This window comes from Carcharhinus amblyrhynchos, chromosome 10, assembly GCF_965287045.1.
Source record: "Carcharhinus amblyrhynchos chromosome 10, sCarAmb.v2.hapA, whole genome shotgun sequence".
NCBI lineage: Eukaryota > Metazoa > Chordata > Chondrichthyes > Carcharhiniformes > Carcharhinidae > Carcharhinus > Carcharhinus amblyrhynchos.
Window position 1 is genome coordinate 73890949 of NC_137333.1, and position 18909 is coordinate 73909857.

Genomic DNA, 18909 nt, shown 5'->3' on the forward strand with positions numbered 1-18909 from the left:
GTTATAGTTTCTAAGTGATTGCATAAATGGAACATTAATCATAGAATTACATCATCAAAGCGGGCATTGGATCGATTCTGATTGTTGTGATTGTATTAGAGGAATATACACCCCAACCTGTCAAAGTAGCCCAGTGAAACGTGCAGGCATTCACATATCACAGATACAGTATTTACATGGATTTGTCTGTATGGGAATATGAATTGTAGTGACAACCACAGTGGATTCAATCAATGAATGAGAGTGATAAAACATTCTGATCTTAATCTGATCTTCTCAAAAGGAAAAAATGAAACTGGAGTTTAAACAATGAGATATACCCAAATAAGCCATGCATTTAAATTTACTGCTGCTGATTCCTTGTGGGCAAGGGCCAGCAGGAGTGCTTCACAGGACCCATGAGGAACCAAGGGATTTTTCCAGTCTTGGCTTTGCCTCTCTCTCCCAGCCGTGGAAACCACAACATCTATGTCCACCCCATTATCAATCCTAACTCAATGCATGCACACAACAGGCAAAATTCTTTGGGTTCGATGTCCCTGGTGCCCATCCTGATTTTGTTTCTGCACACCACTCCCACTTGTATCAGGCAAAATGAGTGCTGCGGTGTTTAAATGAGTTCCAAACATTAACCCGCCCTAGTTAAAATTAATCCATGTGTATTTAGTGGAAGCATTTCAGTTAAATTAAAACTTGATTGTACAGATTAGAGTGAATGTACAGGTTGGGGTGTATATTCCTCTAATACAATCACAACAATCAGAATCGATCCAATGCCCGCTTTGATGATGTAATTCTATGATTAATGTTCCATTTATGCAATCACTTAGAAACTATAACATTTTCTATTTTCAGTGTATATTGTTTCTAAAGGGCAATGCAAATTGTGTGGGATTTCTGGAAACCATGTTCTGGTTCATTAGTGATCAACAGATGGCCTTCAGGGTCAAAGCCGAACCGGTTCAGGAACTCCCACATCAGGAGTGTTAATGTCATGCCACTGGGTCATAGTGGCATGGAATCATGGGACATGCATACTATTTATTCTAAATGAGTGAGAATAATATGCAATCCCTGGCATCCACCAACAAATTGATAGGGATCACCTAGTCCTTCCTGTGTTCCAATTGCCTGACAACTTAACTATGTACTATATAAATATTTTAAAGTGACAGATTACTTTTGGCAGCCAATTTGTCCAATAATCTACTATTTATTGCCATATATAGGCCACACTAGCCTATCAGAAGCACATCCATCAAGCTAACTAAATGATGTGTGTTGAAACAGCAGCAATACTTGACCAGCCAGCTGATCAGGGTAAAATGTCTGCCATGTATTTATTAACCAGCACCAATCAGTATACAAGCAGTCTTTCGATCATCATCATTCTTTTTATTCAAGCTGTCTGCAAAATGTGGCTTTTAAAATGACACAGGACAAATTGAATTTCATGTGAATTAGTAATGCCTGGTGGCCAATTGCACAGAATTGCTTTTATGGGATTTTAAGCTGATATTGGGCTGTTCTTCAGCCAACAGATGCATAGGAGTCCCATGGTAAATTAGTGGCAGCATTTCAAAGGTAAAGTCATCGTCACCATGCATGAATATCAATATTATTACTAAAATCTGAGCATGCACAGAATTTTGAGTCTTCAAAGTTAGCTTGCTTTAAGAAAGCTTCTAAATGTTTATCCAACCAAGATTGATCAATTTCTCACTTCAACCGTACACATAACACAAGCAAAGATGCTTTAAACCTAAAATGAAAAGCCATGAATTGCAGAGTATACAGGTACATTAAAAATACAAGTTCCAATGGTTGTTTGAAGGAAAGATTTGTGGAGGAAGTTTTCTCAAATGTTTTCTCGCTCCAACAAAATTTCACATTCCCTGCAAGCTGTTTTTAGCGTGCTGTTCAGAATGAAACAGAAATAGACAGATCAACCAGCAAAATAAGCAGTAAACTGCTTTTATAATTGCACTCAGCTCCCTGTGTGTACACTACTAAATCCGTTTTACTCATCCCAATAGTAGATTGAGGACTGATGAAAAACTGTGTTTAAACTATTAAATTCAGGTAAAGGATGCCAGTCAAATTATCAGTGCTAATCAGGAGTACCTCCATCTTCCATTGCCTTGGTCAGGGAGTGGAAAATCAGCCTGGATTCCTTCTACAAGTTCCTTTTCAACGACTAACAAGAAATCCTGATTTAGCAGATTTCCGAGCAGATGCAGAGAACTACAAATCCCAGCGTCCCTCGGGGTGGTTCCACACATACATGGATTGGGTGAGCTGTGTTTGAGCGCTCTTTGGGTTTGGGACAAGTATCCATTGTGCTCACATGGAGGGTGGGGAGGGTGAAATTGTGCAAAAGCCCAATCACAGGACTCAGGATAAAAACAAAAGTTACTGTGGATGCTGGAATCTAAAACAAAAACAGAAAACGTTGGAAAACCTCAGTGGTCTAACAGCATATATGGACAAAGAACAGAGCCAATGTTTTGTGTCTCGATGACTCATCATCAGGACAAGAGATAGGAGTAGGGTGGCATTACTGAATGCTGGGACAGGGAGCGGTGCAGTGAAAAGTAGACTGATTTCAGGGTCACAACCTGACATAACACCAGTGCCAGAGGAGGAGAATTTCACTCCCTCGTGCTCCAAAGTCAGATCACATGTAAACAACATATTTGCACTGCACAGGTTTAACACCAGCACAAAACCACTTCTCTCAGGTAATGAAGTTACAGTGTAAATACCCTCACTCAGTTTCTGTCATTTGGAGCTTTTTTGAGAAAAAAAGCTTAGAACAAAAATACACTTTCAGCCCTTAATTCACATAATTGAGATTAAGATTTCCTTTTATAGGCAAATATAAGTGATGCAATCCGTTCTCATTTTAATGAAAATATGATTAAAGAGATAAGTGTTGGACTAAATATATCCATGCTGTTCCAGACATGTTGCTAAATGATATCCTACAGCACCAATTCAACATAACTGTAACATTTTTACGCAAAAGGAATGATGGCAGTCTCCCCACATACAACAACATTCATTAATACAACCAACACAGCCACATCAGTTACCAGCAAAATGGTTTGAAGAACAATATCACCATCAAGCTTATGGGCAACAGCATATTGTGGCTACAAGTCTGCAACTGAACATCACTCTCCTTGATCAAAGGTAACAAATCTAAAATGCCTTTATATTCACCAAGACTAACAATTTTCATAAATGCTGAAGAAAAATGACAAAATGCTGCAACTGCTCCAGTTAAAATGTTATCTTGTTCTATAACAGTTCTATGTTTAAGTAACTCAGCAAAGAGCATAAGAACATAAGAAATAGGAGGAGTAGGCCATCTAGCCCCTCGAGCCTGCCCCGCCATTCAATAAGATCATGGCTGATCTGAAGTGGCTCAGTTCCACTTTCCCGCTTTCTCCCCATAACCCTTAATCCCCTTGTCTACCAAAAACCTATCTACCCGCGTCTTAAATATATTTAGCAAGGTAGCCTCCACCACTTCAACAGGCAGAGAATTCCAGAGATTCACCACCCTTTGAGTGAAGAAGTTCCTCCTCAACTCTGTTCTAAACTGTTCCCCCCCTTATCTTGAGGCTGTGCCCTCTAGTCCTGCTGTCCTTTCTGAGCAGGAAGAACCTATCCCTCCCTTTCATCATCTTAAACGTCTCAATAAGATCCCCCCTCATCCTTCTAAACTCCAACAAGTACAAGCCCAGTCTATTCAGCCTCTCTTCATAGCTCAACCCCCTTAACTCCAGTATCAGCCTAGTGAACCTCCTCTGCACTCCCTCCAAGGCCAAAATATCCTTGCGTAAGTGCGGCAACCAAAACTGCACACAGTACTCCAGCTGCGGCCTCACCAGTGCCCTGTACAGTTGCTGCAAGACCTCCCTGCTTTTATATTCAATTTCCCTTGCTAAGAAGGCCAGCATCCCATTTGCCTTCCTGACCACCTGCTGCACCTGTAGGCTGGGTTTTTGCGACTCATGCACAAGGACCCCGAGGTCCCTCTGCACTGTAACATGCTGCAGCTTTTCGCCCTGTAAGCAGTAGTCCTTCCTACTATTATTCCTACCAAAGTGGATAACCTCACACTTGGCAACATTGTATTCCATCTGCCAGGTCCTCACCCACTCGCTCAGCCTATCTAGATCCCTCTGCAGACTTTCTACACCCTCCGCACAATTTGCTGTTCCACTTATCTTTGTGTCACCAGCAAATTTCGACACCTTACACTCGGCTCCCTCCTCCAGATCATCTAATATAAATGGCCCCAGCACTGATCCCTGGGGCACTCCACTAGTCACCAACCGCCAATCAGAATAGCACCCATTGACACCCACTCTCTGCCTCCTATTTGACAGCCAATCCCCTATCCACGCTAACACCTTACCCCCAACTCCATGCCCCCTAACCTTCTGTAACAACTTTTTGTGCGGCACCTTATCAAACGCCTTCTGAAAATCGAGAAACACCACATCCACCGGTTCCCCTCCATCCACCACACTAGACACATCCTCATAGAATTCCAACAAATTTGTCAGACACGACTTCCCTTTAACGAATCCGTGCTGCGTCTGCTCTATCAAACAATTCTTCTCAAGATGCCTCGCTATTTCCTTTTTGATGACGGAAGCCATCACGTTGGATCTGGGATGAGAGTTATGGATGATATACTATGTACTATAACTTTGGTGAACGGATTTCAGCAGTGATTGTGCATCTGCTTCAAAAATGTTTCAGAAAAATCCAGAGACCATCCATTTAAATGATGACAATCAACTGCACTATAACTGTAAACCAGTCTAGATTCTAGACTATAAACATGTAATTATCATGCATTCCACTACTGATTGATGAACATTGCCTCTCACTCCATTGATGAATATAATAGTCAATATCAGTTAATTAAAACCGATTTTTTTTTGGTAAATCTACTTCTGTTGAGAATGCATGGATGGATATAGTGCTTGCCATCAATTTAAAACAGAGACACAGAACTACATTTAAGAATTTTGCTATTTTCAATTAACTCAATTGGAAGATTGTTGAAGAGGATCAGTAACAGGATGGAAAAGCTTATAGTTGTCGTACTGGTGAACAGATTAAAAATTATGAATCAGCCCTGATGAAGGGTCATCCAGACTCGAAATGTTGGCTCTATTCTCTCTCTCTACAGATGCTGCCAGATCTGCTGAGGGTTTCCAACATTTTCTGTTTTTGTTTCAGATTCCAGCATCTGCAATATTTTGCTTTTATCTAAAAATAATGAATGCTCCCTTTGTCTCACATTTGAGCATTGATGGCAATATGGAGAATTGTCCTGAGCTCAATGGGGGAAGCACAAGCTCTCAGAGCTCTGCTTGCAAGCATCACTAAGCTCTCAAATTTAAAACCAAAAACATATAACACTCACCAAGCCTTGCCCTACAGAAGAAATCCTAATTCTCTGTTAGCTCAACATAATGAGAATTAACCTGTAAGCATTATCCGTTGCTTAAAACCACATCAACAGGTCACTTGGTTATCAGTTAGTGGGATACGGTTGTCAACTGTTCATATTCTGGCTTTTTTGCTTTCAGTGAAGCAAATGGTGTAATGATGGTCTTTTATAGTGCAAACATGTAATAATGTTTGTTTCCTTCTAGGAGATTGAGTATATCCTATTCATCAGCTCATGCATATCCAACAGATTGGGGACGGTGATTGGCTATTGGCATGAAAATCACTTCTCAGCCTTTTGACTAAGATGAAGCGTAGTATCGACATGCTGCGCTTGGTTCGGATCATTAGGTTACATTTTAGCTTCATTTAAAGCAATTTTTAAAAAGCGGCATCTTGGCTTTTTGGCTAAGATGCAAATGAGATCAAGCCTTGGAGGAGGTGCTATGCCTACTCCAATCAGCCTGGATCATGTAGATCAAGCCCAAGACAAGAGGTAAGAGCCCTGTCTTGTCAGCATGGATCGACAATGTCAACTTGTTGAAACTCTGAATTGGACTTGATTTGATTGAATTGGAATTAAAAAAAAACAGCTTATGCACAAAAACATTCAATAATGCCTCTCTAAAGTAACTTTATGAGAACTTTAAGCATATGTCAAACATTCATATGAAAAAAACCTCAATTTGTTCCCCAACCACCAAGATTAGAAACCATAAATTTTAAGCTAAGTGCACCTTACTCTAATAGTACCAGTCCAAATGATCAACAAAATCAATAAAATACCATGCTCAGAAATGTGAACTTCAGCCTGTACCACGGTACAAGCATTCTAAACAAGTTAAATGTCCCAATTAAATAGTTACTAAAATGGATAGCAATGCAATAAGTTAAAAGTTAAAGTTTATTTATTTGTCACAAGTAAGGCTTACATGAAGTCACTGTGAAATTCACCTACAACCCAACAAGCAAATAACATGCAAGTTAATTAATGGTTCTCAGTGCAATTCTCTCAGATCGATTTCCCATCTTTTTTCATAGTTCAATATTGAACAAGCCACCTAATGAAATAACTCTGCACTTGTGATTCATCAAAAATTTATCTTAAGAACATAAGAAATAGGAGCAGGAGTAGGCCATCTAGCCCTTCGAGCCTGCCCCGCCATTCAATAAGATCATGGCTGATCTGTCGTGGCTCAGTTCCACATTCCCGCCCTCTCCCCATAACCCTTAATCCCCTCTCTTATCAAAAACCCATCAACCCGCGTCTTAAAATATTTAGCGAGGCAGCCTCCACCACTTCAACGGGCAGAGAATTCCAGAGATTCACCACCCTTTGAGTGAAGAAGTTCCTCCTCAACTCCGTTCTAAACCACCCCCCCTTTACCTTGAGGCTGTACCCCCTAGTCCTACTGTCTTTTTTCAGCGGGAAGAGTCTCTCCACCTCTATCCTATCCATCCCATTCATCATCTTATACCTCTCAGTGAGATCTCCCCTCATTCTTCTAAACTCTAACGAGTACAAGCCTAGTTTATTCAGCCTCTCCTCATAGCTCAATCCCCTCAACTCCGGTATCAGCCTAGTAAACCTCCTCTGCACTCCCTCCAGGGCCAAAATATCCTTGCGCAGGTGCGGCGCCCAAAACTGCACACACTACTCCAGCTGCGGCCTCACCAATGCCCTATACAGCTGCAGCAAGACCTCCCTACTTTTATATTCAATCCCCCTCGCTATGAAGGCCAGCATCCCATTCGCCTTCCTGACCACCTGCTGCACCTGCAAGCTGGGTTTTTGCGACTCATGCACAAGGACCCCGAGGTCCCTCTGCGCCGTCGCCTGCTGCAGTTATTCGCCACATAAGTAATAATCCTTCCTACCATTATTCCTACCAAATTAGACCACCTCACACTTGCCAACATTAAATTCCATTTGCCATTTCCTGGCCCATTCGCCCAGCCTATCTAGATCCTTCTGCAGACTCTCCACACCCTCCGCACAATTTGCCGTTCCCCCAATCTTGGTGTCATCAGCAAATTTCGACACCCTACACTCGGTTCCCTCCTCCAGATCATCTATATAAATGGTAAAAAGCTGAGGCCCCAGCACCGACCCCTGGGGCACTCCACTAGTCACCATCCGCCAATCCGAATAGCACCCGTTGACTCCCACTCTCTGCCTCCTATTTGACAACCAATCCTCTATCCACGCTAACACCCTACCCCCAACTCCATGTCCCTCGACCTTCTGCAATAACCTCTTGTGAGGTACTTTGTCAAACGCCTTCTGAAAATCTAGAAAGACCACATCCGCTGGCTCTCCTCTATCCACCACCCTAAACACATCCTCATAGAACTCCAGTAACAGCAGTATATGCTATCTACAAGATGCACTGCAGCAATTCATGAAAGATCCTTAGACAGCACTTTCCAAACCCACAACCACTTCCATCTAGAAGGACAAGGTCAGCAGATGCATAGGAACACCACACCTGCAAATTCCCCTCCAAGCCACTCACTGCCCAGAACTGGAAATATATCACTATTCCTTCACAGTCGCTGGGTCAAAATCCTGGAATACCCTCTCTAATGGCGTTGAGTCGACTCTCAGAACACGGACTGCAACAATTCAAGGCGGCAGCTCACCAACTAGGGATGGGCAATAAATGCTGGTCAGCTAGCAACATTCATGACCCACAAATGAATTTTTTAAAAAGCACCAAATGTAAGAACATCTTTAAAATTAAATACAAAAACTGGGTTCATTCCTTTTTAACAATGGTAATACTGAGTCTTCAACTGCCAACAGGCATGAATTAGATAGGGTGGGAGAACCAACAACAATAAACAGAACAACAATGGTGAAAGATCATGAGGCAATTTTCAGCTTTGACACCTTAGCGATAGGCTGATGGAGCAGAAGATCATGCTGTTAAAAGGTATCACCTGATTTTCATTTTATTTAAACAATGAGTCGGACTAAATGCAATTGTGCTACTGATATAGTGAAATATTAGACTGCTGTGTATTTGCACAACTCAAGTTTCAGTTTTGAGTTAAAACAGTCACCTCCCATTTCTGTGTAATCACATTTCTATGCAGGTTTCTTCTGGAAGTTAATTCACAGAACCTCTCCTAATACATTGCATTGCCAAAAGCAGGGTGGTTTCAAATGATTTAAAACTTAATGGTAAAAATCCATTTAGGGCCATAAAAATGGTCACTTCAACCTAGTACAAAGGGCACAGAATCAACATTAATGTACAACTCCTGACAATTCAGTTTTTACCCTTTCAGGCTGAAGTTTGAATACACCACTCAGCAGGGATACTATATAACAACTCAAAAATGTAATACAGAACTCAGTAAATATGAAACACTCCATATGATGTATTTAAATCATTTATTATGTGTGTTATTAGACAAGATATCTGAGCAGTCCCTTGACGTTTTGTTCAGAATCTATGCACTTCCAAAAGGGGAAAATAATCTAGCATGGAAATTAATTTAACAAATAAAGATAACATTCAAACTGCAATCCAGGGCCAAATTCAACTTGCACATGGAGTCAGGGCAACAGGGTCTTATTTGTAGTAATGTTCCTTAGTCACAGTTTTTGTTTCTGTTCCATAGTCAACACTTGGCCTCTTGAAAATTTACAGGTCCATAAAATTTCAAAGATCTGCTCTTTGTACTGTTGTCTCACTGGCACAGATTTTATGTCAATACCATCCACGTTTCACATCTTACGTTGACAATTTACTTTTACTAGCCAACATTTAGTAACATGATGTGTGAGAACTGGGGGCATAACAGAACTCCTTGCATTGGGTACAGTAATCCCGCTTTTGCATTTCTCCCATTTCAGAGAAAGTGGATCAATGAGACAAGGTCTGTGTGAACCAGCAAAGCTAGTTTTACACACAATATGTGCACTAACAAAATACAGTTTTCAGTGACACAGCGGCACAGTAGCACAATGGTTAGCATTGCTGCTTCACAGCTCCAGGGACCTGGGATCGATTCCCAGCTTGGGTCACTGTCTGAGTGGAGTTTGCACATTCTCCTCATGTCTGCGTGGGTTTCCTCCAGGTGCTCCAGTTTTCTCCCACAGTCCAAAGATCTGCTGGTTAGGTTGATTGGCCATGCTAATACAATTGCCCCTTAGTGTCCTGAGATGTGTAGGTTAGAGGGATTAGTGGGTAAAGTGTGTGGGGATGTGGGGGTGGGGCTTGGGTGGGATTGTGTTCAGTGCAGACTTAAAAATGGGCCCAATGTCCTCTTTCTGTACTGTATGATTTCTAGGTGCATTGACCTAAACTGGTGCTGGAGTGTGGCGACTAGAGGAATTTCACAGTAACTTCATTGCAGTGTTAATGTAAACCTTACTTGTGACTAATAAATAAATAATAAACTTTAAACAATTCCCATTACATAGAAAATACAGCCTTGTTGCTTTATCTTTACGAACAGGCTACATTCATTTTACAGAGTAGCAAGATCATCGAAACTAGTCAGCACGAGCCTTAGAGTCTGTTTTCATTGTAGCTTTCAAAAGACCAGGTGTCCTTCAACTCAACAGCCAAAGATCTGTTCCATGACCACTCCACTCCCAGCACTTCACCTCAGGTGACCAATTGAGCTGCCAGTCAAATCTGATACTGCCAAGTACAGCAACCCCTGCAACCAACCACCCTTGCTGGGTTTATATGAATGGGGCCATTCCAACATATTGTCTGTGAAATGTCACCAGAATTAAATGCTATTGTCTCAAAAACGGTATGCAAGAAATACCACTTTGAAAGACATTTTGTCTGATCCTTGTTGTTAAAGTCAAATAAAATATCTTTTCCCAAATAGATTGTGGGTTGTGTGGATTTAATCTTTCATAAGGTAACTTAATTTGGTAGAAATAACGTCATATAAATTATTTATACATTGAGCCCCAAAAAACCAGGCACACCCTTGTCTTTGTGCACCACTTAGTCAAATAATATGGAACCTTACACACTGTCTATCATGTTAAAACAATACTCCCATTAATCTGCAAACATTTCCAGTTGTAGATTCCAATGGAATTTAATGTTTTGGCTAATATTTGCCATCATGCACCACCAGTAAATATGCTAGTCATCTGTCATTACTTTACTGGGCCCTGTAACTGTACTTTTTTTTCATGGGATATGGAAGCCACTGACTTTATTGCCCATCCCTGAGGGCATTTAAGAGTCAACCACTTTGCTGTGGATCTTGAGTCACATGTAGGCCAGACCAGGCAAAGACAGCAGATTTCCTTCCCTAAAAGTATTAGTGAATATTAGGGTTTTAACGACAATCAACAATAGTTTCATGGTCCTCATTAGACTTTTAATTCCAGGTTTTTATTGAATTCAAATTTCACCATATACCTTGGTGGGATTAGAACCTGGGTCCCCAGAGCACTTTCCTGGGTCTCTAGATTACTAGTACAGTGACAATACCACGACACCTCTCCTGAAAGTCAATCAGTTAAAATGTCTTTAACCTGATAGGAGATAAATCCAAAAACAGAAAATCAATCTTGCATTTATTATCCCAAAGCACATCGAAAGCAATTAATACTTTTTCAAGTATAAATGAGTGACATCAAAATCAGTTAGAGATGGGCTGCTCCAATAGATCACCTGGTTGGTTTGGCTAAATGCTCTTATGAGCATTTCCAGTTGAGAGAAGGTAAAAATCTTATCGGAACATCCTGCAGCCTATGCTGTTCCAGTCCAACGCCGGCATCTCCACATTTTAGCACGTCCTACCAGCCTCATTGCCCAGTACCAATTTCAGGCATTCAAAATCATTTCCAGGTCAGTGAGTGCTCCGGGGAAGACAAAAATCAGAGTTATATATAGATATTAGTTGTTAATAATTATTACTTGAACCCAATCAATAAATTGATTAATGCAATTGTATTAGCTCTCCATGCTTGTTTAAAGTGTAATCATACTCCAACCTTCAGTTTGCCTTATCGCCATTTTCGCATCTGTACACAACAGTGGCATTGACCCATCAATGCAGGAAATTGCTCAAATGTCTTGTATGCCAAAAGCAGGACAAATCCAACTCAGCCAATTACCACCCCATTAGTCTATTCTTGGTCATCAGTAAAGTGGCAGAAGAGGTCATCTGTGCTATTAGCAATAACCTGCTTACTGATGCTTAGTTTGGGTGAGAGTGACTGCCCTTGACATCAAGGCAGCATTTGACAGTGTGGCAAGAAGGAACTCTAGCAAAACTGAGATTATTGGGAAACGGGGAGAAAACTCTCCATTGGTTAGAGTCAGACCGAACACAGAGGAATACAGTTGTGGCTGTTGGAAACCAGTCACCTTAGTTCCAGGACATTATTGCAGGAATTCCTCAAGGCAGTTCCTAGGCTCAACCATCTTCAACTGCTTCACCAATAACCTTCCTTCCATCATAAGGTCAGGAGTGGGGATGTTTATTGTTAACTGCACAATGTTCAGTACATTTGTGACTCCTCAGATACCAAAGCAGTCAATATCTAAATGCAGCATGACCTGGGCAAATATTCAGACTTGAACTGACAAGTGGCAAGGTTCACTACGTCACAAAAATGCCAGGCAATGACATTCACCAACGAGAGAATCTAACCAAAGCCCCTCAAAGGTTAATGGCATGAACATAACTGAATCCACTATTATAAGTGCCTGATGATTAGCATTCATGAAAAACTGATTTGGACTAACTATATAAATACTGTGGCTACAATAACAGATCACAGAATAAGAATCCTGTGGTGAGTAACTAACCTCCTGACTCCCCAAGCCTAGCCACCATCGACAAAACACAAGTCAGGAGTGCAATTCCAACCACAACTCAAGAAGCTCAACAACATCCAGAACAAAGCAATCCACTTGATTGGTACCCCATCCATAAGCATTCACTCCCACCACCACTAACATAGTGGCAGCAGTGTGTACAATCTACAAGAACCACTGCAGCAACACACCAAGGCTTCTACGACAATACCATTCAAACCTGAGACATTTACCACCTAGAATGATAAGGGTAGCAGATGCATGAGAACACCACCGCCTGCAAGCACTCCACCAAGCCTCGTACCATCCTGACATAGAACGATATCTCCATTCCTTTACCGTTAGAGTCAAAATCCTGGAATTCCTTTCCTAACAGCACTATAGGTGTACCTGTACCACTTGGACTGCAGAGGTTCAAGAAGGCAGTTTATCTTCACATTCTCAAGGGCTCCAAAGATGTGCGGGTTAGGATGAGCAGCCGTACTAAGTTTCTGTTTAGTATCCCAAGATGTATAGGTTAGATAAATTAGCAGGGTAAATACACTGGGTTACAGAAATAGTGCCTTAGTCAAATGCTATTTCGGAAAGTCGGCGAGGCTCGATAAGCTCCTCCTGCATTGTAGGGATTCTATGAATTAGGTGTAGGGAAAAATACTGGCCCTAGCCAGCAATGCCCAAATCCCCTAAATTAATTGAAAACAGCTTTTTACTGTACAATAAATAGTTTTGGTCTCAGCTGCTATATACCATATGATTAAAAAAGGTAAAATGCAGCAGACACTAAAAGGAAACAAGAATGATACTGTCTGACCTGCCAGCTGCTTTTTTTTGGTACTTGATCAAAACTATTCTTTTTTGGTGGCTCCAATCACCATCTCATTTATCCCAAATACTTGCATATTCGATCCAAGTTTAAACCTGTTAAATAAATAGGCCTGATTTACATCACCAAAATCCAATGGAATCAGAAAACGAATGATTAATCAGGTGAGAATACCAGGTGCAGCAGTGAACTCTGTTTAAATGTTGTGAAATAATTTGAGATAATCGGCTGTTCAATTGAATTACACAATGGCCATAAGAAGCTGTGAAAAACTATGCATTTCAAAAAGGAATGTGTTTAAAAACCAGCATTTAAATGAGAGTGATCCACAAACGAGGGAAAGAAGAGATTTTAAAATCTAAACTGGTGTGAAGCTATTAGAAACATCAGGCAATTCTCCCAAAAGTGCTGGATTGGCAAGAAAACTGGTCTAGATCACGATTGTTTTTTCGTGCAATTTCAGACCCGAATCTCCACACTCTGTGCATTGCAGAGGTCAGAGTTGTGAATCTCATTAAAAACTTGGGGGAGCGCGGCCTATTCGCGCCAGAGGCTGACAATTCCAGAACTCTGTGCATGCGTACTGGCCCCAATTTGTCAGTCTTTCCCTTTGCTGGCCAGCTCAATCATTGGCCAGCCTGGGACCACTGCACTGCTGCTCCTCTCACCCATCCTGATCGTGACTCCCGACAATTCCTGGGCTGGCCCCAACCCCCATCCCAGAATGCCCCGATGTCCGGCCCACCCACCACCCACCCCCCCTCCCCCATTGGTGGTGATCCTCCAAGTACCCCCACCATGGCAAACCCACCCTCCCCACCAGCAGACCACCTCTCCAGCCCAGACCGATCCCCATGCAGAGTGGCAGCAGGACCCCACCCCCTCACCAATCGCCACCTCAGCCCCACCCACAATAACCCCACCCCCTTGGCACTGCTCGATGTTCAAGGGTCAAACTGCCTCCCCGGCATGGGCATTTTACCGTGTGGGCAGTGCCGGGGCACAGGCTGGTACTGCCAGAGTGCCCATGCCCATTGGCACCACCCAACTCCCTGGGGGTGGGGGGTGGGGGGGGGGGTGGGGGTGGGGGTGGCCTGATTGCCCCCCCCTTTCACTCCGGTGAGGTCTCCCACTAGTTCCCCAAATGTGGAGAGCTACTCTAAACCTATTTTAGAAGCTACTGGGCCTGCCAAGTTCCATGCCAGGCCTGATGACAACATTTAAAATATATTTAAAACAGATTAAAATCACTTACCTCCCTTCCCGCCAGTTCCAGCGCAGTCCCCATTGCGCTTGTTCCCTGGCTCTGGGAGATTCCTGTGAAATAGCCAACACACAATTCTCCGGACTGGATCCACTAGAAAATTTGCAGGTCGCGACGGTAGAATCGCTCCCATCATTCCTTAACTGTGAAATCCACAGTAAGATTTTGAGGGAAAGGTTTTTCACCAAGGTGGGAATCTGGAAACACACTGCCTGGAAAGTTAGTAGCGGTGGGGAACTCATCGTGGATGAGCACTTGAAATGTGATAATATTCAATGCTATGAGTGAAGTGCTAGAAAATGGAATTAATGTAGATTTAGGGTAGTTTTAACAGTGCAGACTTGCTCATAGAATCCCTATAGTTCAGAAGGAGGCCATTTGGCCCACCGAGCCTTATCCCCATAATCCCACTATTTACCCCACTAATCCCCCTGACACTAAGGGGCAATTTAACATGGCCAATCCACTTAATCTGAACATCTTTGGACTGTGGAAGGAAACCGGAGCACCTGGAGGAAACCCAAGCAGACACTGGAAGAATATGCACCAGTCACCTGACACCAGAATTGAACCCAGGTCCTTGGCACTGAGAGGCAACAGTGCTAACCACTGTGCTGGCCAAATTATACCCTATCGTGCACCACCGCCCACTCATCTAATTTGTCGGGATCTCTTCTGAGTTTCTCTGCGTCCTCTCCACAGTTTACATGGTACTGAGTTCAACCACGGGCTCCAGCAAAAATTGAACTCACGAGCCCTGATTTACAAGGTCAGCACTCTAACCATTAAACTAGTGGCTGGGCCAAAAGGTCTCTTCTGTACAGTATGACTACGAGCATGAGGCCTACCGGTTCTTCCACGAAACTCTTAAAAAACATCTGCTATTTTCAGTGCAAATTTTATGTGATACAACCATTAAATCATCTTAATGTTAGGATAAGCATTTTAAAATCAAGGCTTGGCTCAACTGGGATCTAACTGGACTTGCTACAAGACTTGAGCAGGCACCAAAATTTTGGATCAACTGAAGTTTATGTTGGGTGGAAGATGGGAGGCCAGCCAGGAAAGTATTAGTTCAGTTCATGCCAGAAGTAGCAGAAGCCTGTAAGAGGGTTTCAATTATGGACGAAATAAGACCAGGGTGGAGTCAGGCAATATTACTGAAATGAAAGTTGGCAGTCTTGGTGGGTCAGAATGGAGATGGGGTGGTGGCTTGACAAGGATCTTGCAAGTGGTAGTATTTCCATGCATCTGCTGCTCTTGTCTTTTGTGGCGATAGAGGTCTTGGGTTAGAAGGTGTGTTGCTGAGTTGCTGCAATGAATTATGCAAAATTATACATACTGCGGCATTGTGTTTCAGTGCTGGGGGAAATGAATGTTGAAGATGCTTGATGGGGTGTCAATCAAGCAGGCTGTTATGTCCTGGATGGTACTGTGCTTGAATGCTGTTGGAGCTGCACTCATCCAAACAAGTGGAGAGTATAACCAGCACATTCATTGTTATATTTTGTAGGTAGACAAGCTTTGCAGAGTCAGAAGGTGTATTTTTACCACAGAATTCCCAGCATCCGGCCTGATGTTGGAGCTATGGTTTGCCTGTTCAATCAACGGTAACTTCCAGGATGTTTATAATGCGGGATTCAGTGATGGTAATGCCACCGAATGTCAATATCGTAATTGCCTGGCATTTGTCCGGCACAAGTGTAACTTGTTACTTGTCAGCCCAAGTCTGAATGCTGGACAGGTCTTGCTACATATAGAGTCAGCCTGCTTCAGCACCTGAGGAGTCAAAAAAGACGCTGAACGTGCAATCAGCAAATATTCCGCCTTATGATGGAGATAAAGTCACTGATGAAATAGTTGAAGATCACTGAGCCTAGGATGCTACCCTGATTGATAGCAGAGTTTGTGTGTTGGTGTGCATGCAAGCAAGCGATCTGGGAAAACAATGGACGGTAACAAGCAGGTGATTTCCATACACATTTGACCTGATGCCACAAGACTTCATGGGGACCTAGGAAAACATCAAGGTCTCCCAGGGCTATTCCCTCTCAACTGCACACCACTGTGCTACCACCTAGCACTAAAAACTAGCACTAAATATAAAGAAGGGTAGTCAAGAGTTTTTATAAATATATAAAGAGGAGGAGGCTGGCTAGAGTGAATGTTGGTCCCTTAGAGGATGGGGGGGGGGGGGGGGGGGGCCGGAATGAGGAAATGGCTGAGGCCTTAAATAAGTTTTTGTCTCGGTCTTCACGGAGGAGGACGCGAATAGTTTGCCAGGTATTAAAGATAGAAGGATGGTAGGAGTTGAGGGCCTGAATGCGATTACTGTCACTAGAGAGGTAGCGCTTGATCGACTAGCGGGACTGATGGTGGACAAGTCCCCAGGACCGGATGGAATGCGTCCCAGGGTTCTGAAGGAAACGGCAGGAGGTGATAGTGGATGCCTTAATGATTATTTTCCAAACCTCGCTGGATTCCGGAGAAGTGCCGAAAGATTGGAAAACGGCTAATGTTACGCCGCTGTTTAAAAAGGGTAGCAGGCAAAAGGCAGGGAATTATAGGCCGGTTAGTTTAACGTCTGTTGTGGGAAAAATGCTGGAATCCGTCATCAAAGAAGAAATAGCATGGCACCTTGAGAAGAATTGTTTGATAGAGCAGACGCAGCACGGATTCGTTAAGGGGAAGTCGTGTCTGACGAATTTATTGGATTTCTATGAGGATGTGACTAGTGTGCTAGACAGGGGGGAACCAGTGGATGTGGTGTTTCTTGATTTTCAGAAGGCGTTTAATAAGGTGCCGCACAAAAGGTTGCTTCAGAAGGTTAGGGGGCATGGAGTTGGGGGTAAGGTGTTAGCGTGGATAGAGGATGGGCTGTCTAGTAGGAGGCAGAGTGTTGGTATCAATGGGTGCTATTCTGATTGGCGGTTGGTGACAAGTGGAGTGCCGCAGGGATCGGTGCTGGGGCCTCAACTATTTACCATTTATACAGATGATCTGGAGGAGGGGGCTGAGTGTAGGGTGTCGAAATTTGCTGATGACACAAAGATGAGTGGAAAAGCAAATTGTGCGGAGGGTGTGGAAAGTCTGCAGAGGGATCTAGATAGGCTAAGCGAGTGGGCGAGGACCTGGCAGATGGAGTACAATGTTAGCAAGTGTGAGGTTATCCACTTTGGCAGAAATAATAGTAGGAGGGATTACTATTTAAAGGGCGAAAAGCTGCAGCATGCTACAGTGCAAAGGGACCTGGGGGTCCTTGTGCACGAGTCGCAAAAACCCAGTCTGCAGGTGCAGCAGGTGATCAGGAAGGCAAATGGGATGCTGGCCTTTACAGCAAGGGGGATAGAATATAAAAGCAGGGAGGTCTTGCTGCAACTGTACAGGGCACTGGTGAGGTCGCAGCTGGAGTACTGTGTGCAGTTTTGGTCGCCACACTTGCGCAAGGATATTTTGGCCTTGGAGGGAGTGCAGAGGAGGTTCATTAGGCTGATACCGGAGATGAGGGGGTTGAATTATGAAGAGAGGCTGAATAGACTGGGTTTGTATTCGTTGGAGTTTAGAAGGATGAGGGGGGATCTTATAGAGACGTATAAGATAATGAAGGGGTTGGATAGGGTAGAGGTAGAGAGATTCTTCCCACTCAGAAAGGACAGCAGGGCTAGAGGGCACAGCCTCAAGATTAGGGGGGAGCAGTTTAGAACAGAGTTGAGGAGGAACTTCTTCACTCAAAGGGTGGTGAATCTCTGGAATTCTCTGCCCGTTGAAGTGGTGGAGGCTACCTTGCTAAATATATTTAAGACGCGGGTAGATAGGTATTTGGTAGGCAAGGAAATTAAGGGTTATGGGGAGAAAGTGGGAAAGTGGAACTGAGCCACTTCAGATCAGCCATGATCTTATTGAATGGCGGGGCAGACTCGAAGGGCTAGATGGCCTACTCCTGCTCCTATTTCTTATGTTCTTGTGATGTATACAATATAGGCTGTGCACTCTGATACATGTTGCCATCTGAACTCTAACCATGTTGCACTTTGTGGCAGTATACTTCTTGTATCCGTTATTCTAGACAATGTGTTGAATGATCATTATTTCACAAAGACCTGAGAGTTAAAAAGGTATATGAAGTGTTTAAAAGAGATATGTGATAAGGGTTATGGGGAGAGGGCGGGAATATGGAACTGAGCCACGACAGATCAGCCATGAACTTATTGAATGGTGGGGCAGGCTCGAAGGGCTAGATGGCCTACTCCTGCTCCTATTTCTTATGTTCTTATGTTCTTATGTTCTTACCTCTGGTGGGCCGGTTTTTTTTAAAAAAGTTTAATTATCTAATCAGTGGATTTTGTTTTATTGGTTTGTTCTTGTCATCAAAATAAATATTTGCACAGTTAGACTTTACAAGGCATGCACTTAAAGCAGCACAGTGATTTGCACTGCTGCCTCAAAGCACCAGGGATCCGGGTTCAATTCCAGATGACTGTGAGGAGTTTGTAAGCTCTTAGTGTCTGCATGGGTTTCCTCCAGGTCCTCCA

At 43.0% G+C, this 18909-nt stretch overlaps 1 protein-coding gene across 7 annotated transcripts in view; it reads right to left on the reverse strand.

Moving 5' to 3' along the window:
* LOC145349065 (spermatogenesis-associated protein 13-like) overlaps positions 1–18909 on the reverse strand; it is a 288754-nt gene that overhangs the window by 166161 nt on the left and 103684 nt on the right. The window contains exon 1 of one of the 7 annotated variants that reach the window (XM_080197347.1): positions 11139–11200. The exons of the other annotated variants lie outside the window; for them this stretch is intronic. Within the exon in view, the coding sequence (XP_080053473.1) occupies positions 11139–11171 (33 nt within the window). The 5' untranslated portion in view covers positions 11172–11200. Of the gene's footprint in view, positions 1–11138; positions 11201–18909 lie in introns of those variants that run through there. 7 annotated transcript variants of the gene reach the window in all.